Below are 3,144 nucleotides of genomic sequence, written 5' to 3' on the forward strand. Positions count from 1 at the left end.
ACTAAGAGTAATCAGGAAATAAGTGAAAACTGAGAGCGTCTGCAAAGCTCCAGGCTGAAGTCTCCGGCGCTCAGGTCTACAGCTCCAGCTGCCATGACAGACACCCCCGCTTGAGCTTCTCAGTGACACCCTATGACGGGGGAGGATGGGTGATGGGCCCGTGAAATTCAGCGGACTCTTTCCTCCTTATCCCATCCTCTCATGGAGCACCCTGTCACACCGAGCCCCTCCTGGAACCATTCTCTCTCGGGCCTCCCCATACTTCCAGCCTCTCTGCACCCAAATATCTCTAACGTGACCTCGCCGGCCACAAGCCTCCCAGGGGGGCTCGATCTGAACCGGTCCTTGGCGCTGTGTGCCATGCTCATCATCGATGTGCTGGCGGTGGTGGGGAACTTGGCTGTGATGATTGTGATCACTAAAACGCCGCAGCTACGCAAGTTTTCCTTTGTGTTCCACCTGTGTCTGGTGGACCTGCTGGCAGCGCTGGTGTTGATGCCTCTGGGGATGCTGTCAGACCGAATCCTTGCGGACGAGGCGCTGTGTCGGAGCTACCTCTGTCTGAGTGTGTGTCTAGTGAGTGCTGCCATCCTCACCATCTGTGCCATCAATGTGGAGCGCTACTACTACATCGTCCACCCCATGCGTCATGAGGTGAAGATGACACTGGGGCTGGTGGTGACAGTGTTAGTGCTAATCTGGATTAAAGCCGTTGTTATGTCGGTGCTGCCTCTCGTTGGATGGCTGCTTCAGGGGAACCAGGGTGTGGGGACTCCTTCGACCCTCATTCAGGGTCAGAGACACTGCTCACTTCACTGGACGGGAGTCAGACACACGCGGCTACTTTTCATGGTCTTCTTTACGTTCATCTATTTTCTTTGCCCTATGCTGATCATCCTGGTGGTCTACTGCAACATGTTCAAGGTGGCGAGGGTAGCAGCCATGCAGCACGGCCCCCTGCCCACTTGGATGGACACGCCCAGACAACGCTCCGAGTCAATCAGCAGCCACTCCACCATGGCAGCCAGCCTCGGTGGAACTGGCGCCCGCACCACCCCACAGAGGACCTTCAGCGGCGGGAAGGCTGCGGTGGTTTTGGTGGCAGTGGGTGGCCAGTTCCTCTGCTGCTGGCTGCCATATTTCTACTTCCATCTCTACACGGCGGTGGTCTCTACCTCTCCCTCCTCACTGGGCCAGCTGGAGGATGTTGTCACATGGATAGGCTATTTTTGCTTCACCTCCAACCCCTTCTTCTACGGCTTCCTGAACCGTCAAATCCGCGAGGAGCTGGGCCGCCACCTGGCCTGCCTCTTCAAGCGGGCCGGGCCAAGCGAAGGGGAGCAGCTGCCCAGCCGCGAGGCCTCCATCGAGGAGAACTTTTTGCAGTTCCTTCAGGGCACTGGATGCAATCTGGAGCCCTGCAACTCACACAGCAGAGGCAGCCAAGAGGATCCAGAGACTGAGGGCCTTCAGGAATCAGCTGTTCAGCAGAACACGCCAGCTGACTTCCACATCCCAGGGCAGATCCTTGAGGAAACCTCAGAGTTCATACAGCGACAACAGCTGAACAATGAGCTACATGTATCAGAGAACTGCTACAAAACTGTGCCCGAGCTGTAGCTGCCTCTCATGTACCGTCTCTTTTGCCATCTATAATCCATTAAATATATTTAGTTTTATTCTTATTTTCTAAAATGTGTTAAGTTAATACATATTTTGTTCATGCTACAACAGTGCTTTTAAGCTAACAACCAAGTGAACTGCAAAACACGTTGTCTTTTTCAAAATAATTTAAGTATCTTGCTCGTATCATGGAGCATTACATGTTTTCCGAGCCATACAGTGTCAGACTGTTTTCAATGTAATGTTAGCTGATGGACACAAAACTATTGTGATAATCACGGGTCAGTGGTGTGACAAACATCACATAAAAAAAGAATTGTTGAAACTCTGTGAGTGCAAAACTTCAGGGGAAACACCAATGTTCACACTTGGGAAACTCTTAGAGCCATTTAATGACATTTTAAGTGAAAAAGTTAAATGTGACTTTTGATATGCATTCCTTTATTCCTCATTTAAGTGAGGTTAAAAAATGTTAAGTGTGAAATAAGTCATAAAACATCACTGGGATTACATCAAAAATGCGCTACTTCCATTTTCATGTTCTTCTTGTTTTACTTACTTACCAAGACTTGAAAAAGCCCCTTGACAATCCGTTCACATTCGCTCAGCGAGACAGCAATTCCCTATGAACAAACAGATGTTTTATTATTCATATAAGTAATTATCTAACAATAAAACCCACTTTGCTTCACCTATATATAGAAACTAGTTAATCTAAGTCTGTTGAAAGAAAAACCATGAGAAAAGAGGAGGAGAGAAAAGTACATATTGTGAGTTATTGTAGCTGTCGTGCCTGGTATGTTTATAAGTGTTTTTATTTCACTTGCTCATCATAACACCAAGGACTTCATGTAAAAATGTAGTTGTTTTCCCAGTAGAAATGCATGAATATTCAGAACCATTTTTAAAATGGTCTATTCCTTTGAAATATTCATTGTGTTAAACAGGATAATTTCACAGCTGGTGCTGCTGGTGTTATTTATAATAAACAGGCTGACACAGTAGCGTATTATTAAGCATTTTCCAGGAACATCATTATCATGTTTATCTGTTTGCAGTCTTGTGATTATCACCTCCTCACCAAAATCCTCTCACATTGGTACACTCGTGATTTCACCCTCCTCCACTCAAAGAAAAACATTGTGACTGCTTTAATTTGTATGACACTAATGGTGTTAGGATTTAAGCTTTGCAAAAACATTGTCAAACCACAGTTGAACTGTAAGAAAAAGAAAAAAAAAAGAAGCAGGTTGTGGACTATTTTGAACACCCCCCCCCCCCCCCCGATGTCTGTGCTGTTTACAGGTAAACAAGGGAGCAGTGTGAGTGCGCCTGTGTTTGTGCTCTAAACAACCATGCTTGTTGTGGCTACACAGCACACAGGTGAGACGGTGCTTACACATGGCAAGCTTTGCCTTTGGCCTCATACAGCAACAAATGGAAGACTGTGCTGATACTTTCTCTGATCTCAGGTGGAATACAAACAGTTTGCACAAGTCACACGAGCAGTGACAAATCTTC

At 46.9% G+C, this 3,144-nt stretch overlaps 1 protein-coding gene across 1 annotated transcript; it reads left to right on the forward strand.

Moving 5' to 3' along the window:
• The first annotated feature begins 201 nt into the window (after nt 1-201).
• Nucleotides 202-1,620, forward strand: gpr61 (G protein-coupled receptor 61). Its single transcript, XM_034086170.1, has one exon. It carries the CDS (start codon nt 202-204, stop codon nt 1,618-1,620), a length of 1,419 nt encoding a protein of 472 aa, XP_033942061.1.
• Nucleotides 1,621-3,144: the final 1,524 nt, after the last annotated feature.

This window comes from Pseudochaenichthys georgianus, chromosome 7 (genome assembly GCF_902827115.2).
Source record: "Pseudochaenichthys georgianus chromosome 7, fPseGeo1.2, whole genome shotgun sequence".
In the NCBI taxonomy this organism is placed as follows: Eukaryota; Metazoa; Chordata; class Actinopteri; order Perciformes; family Channichthyidae; genus Pseudochaenichthys; species Pseudochaenichthys georgianus.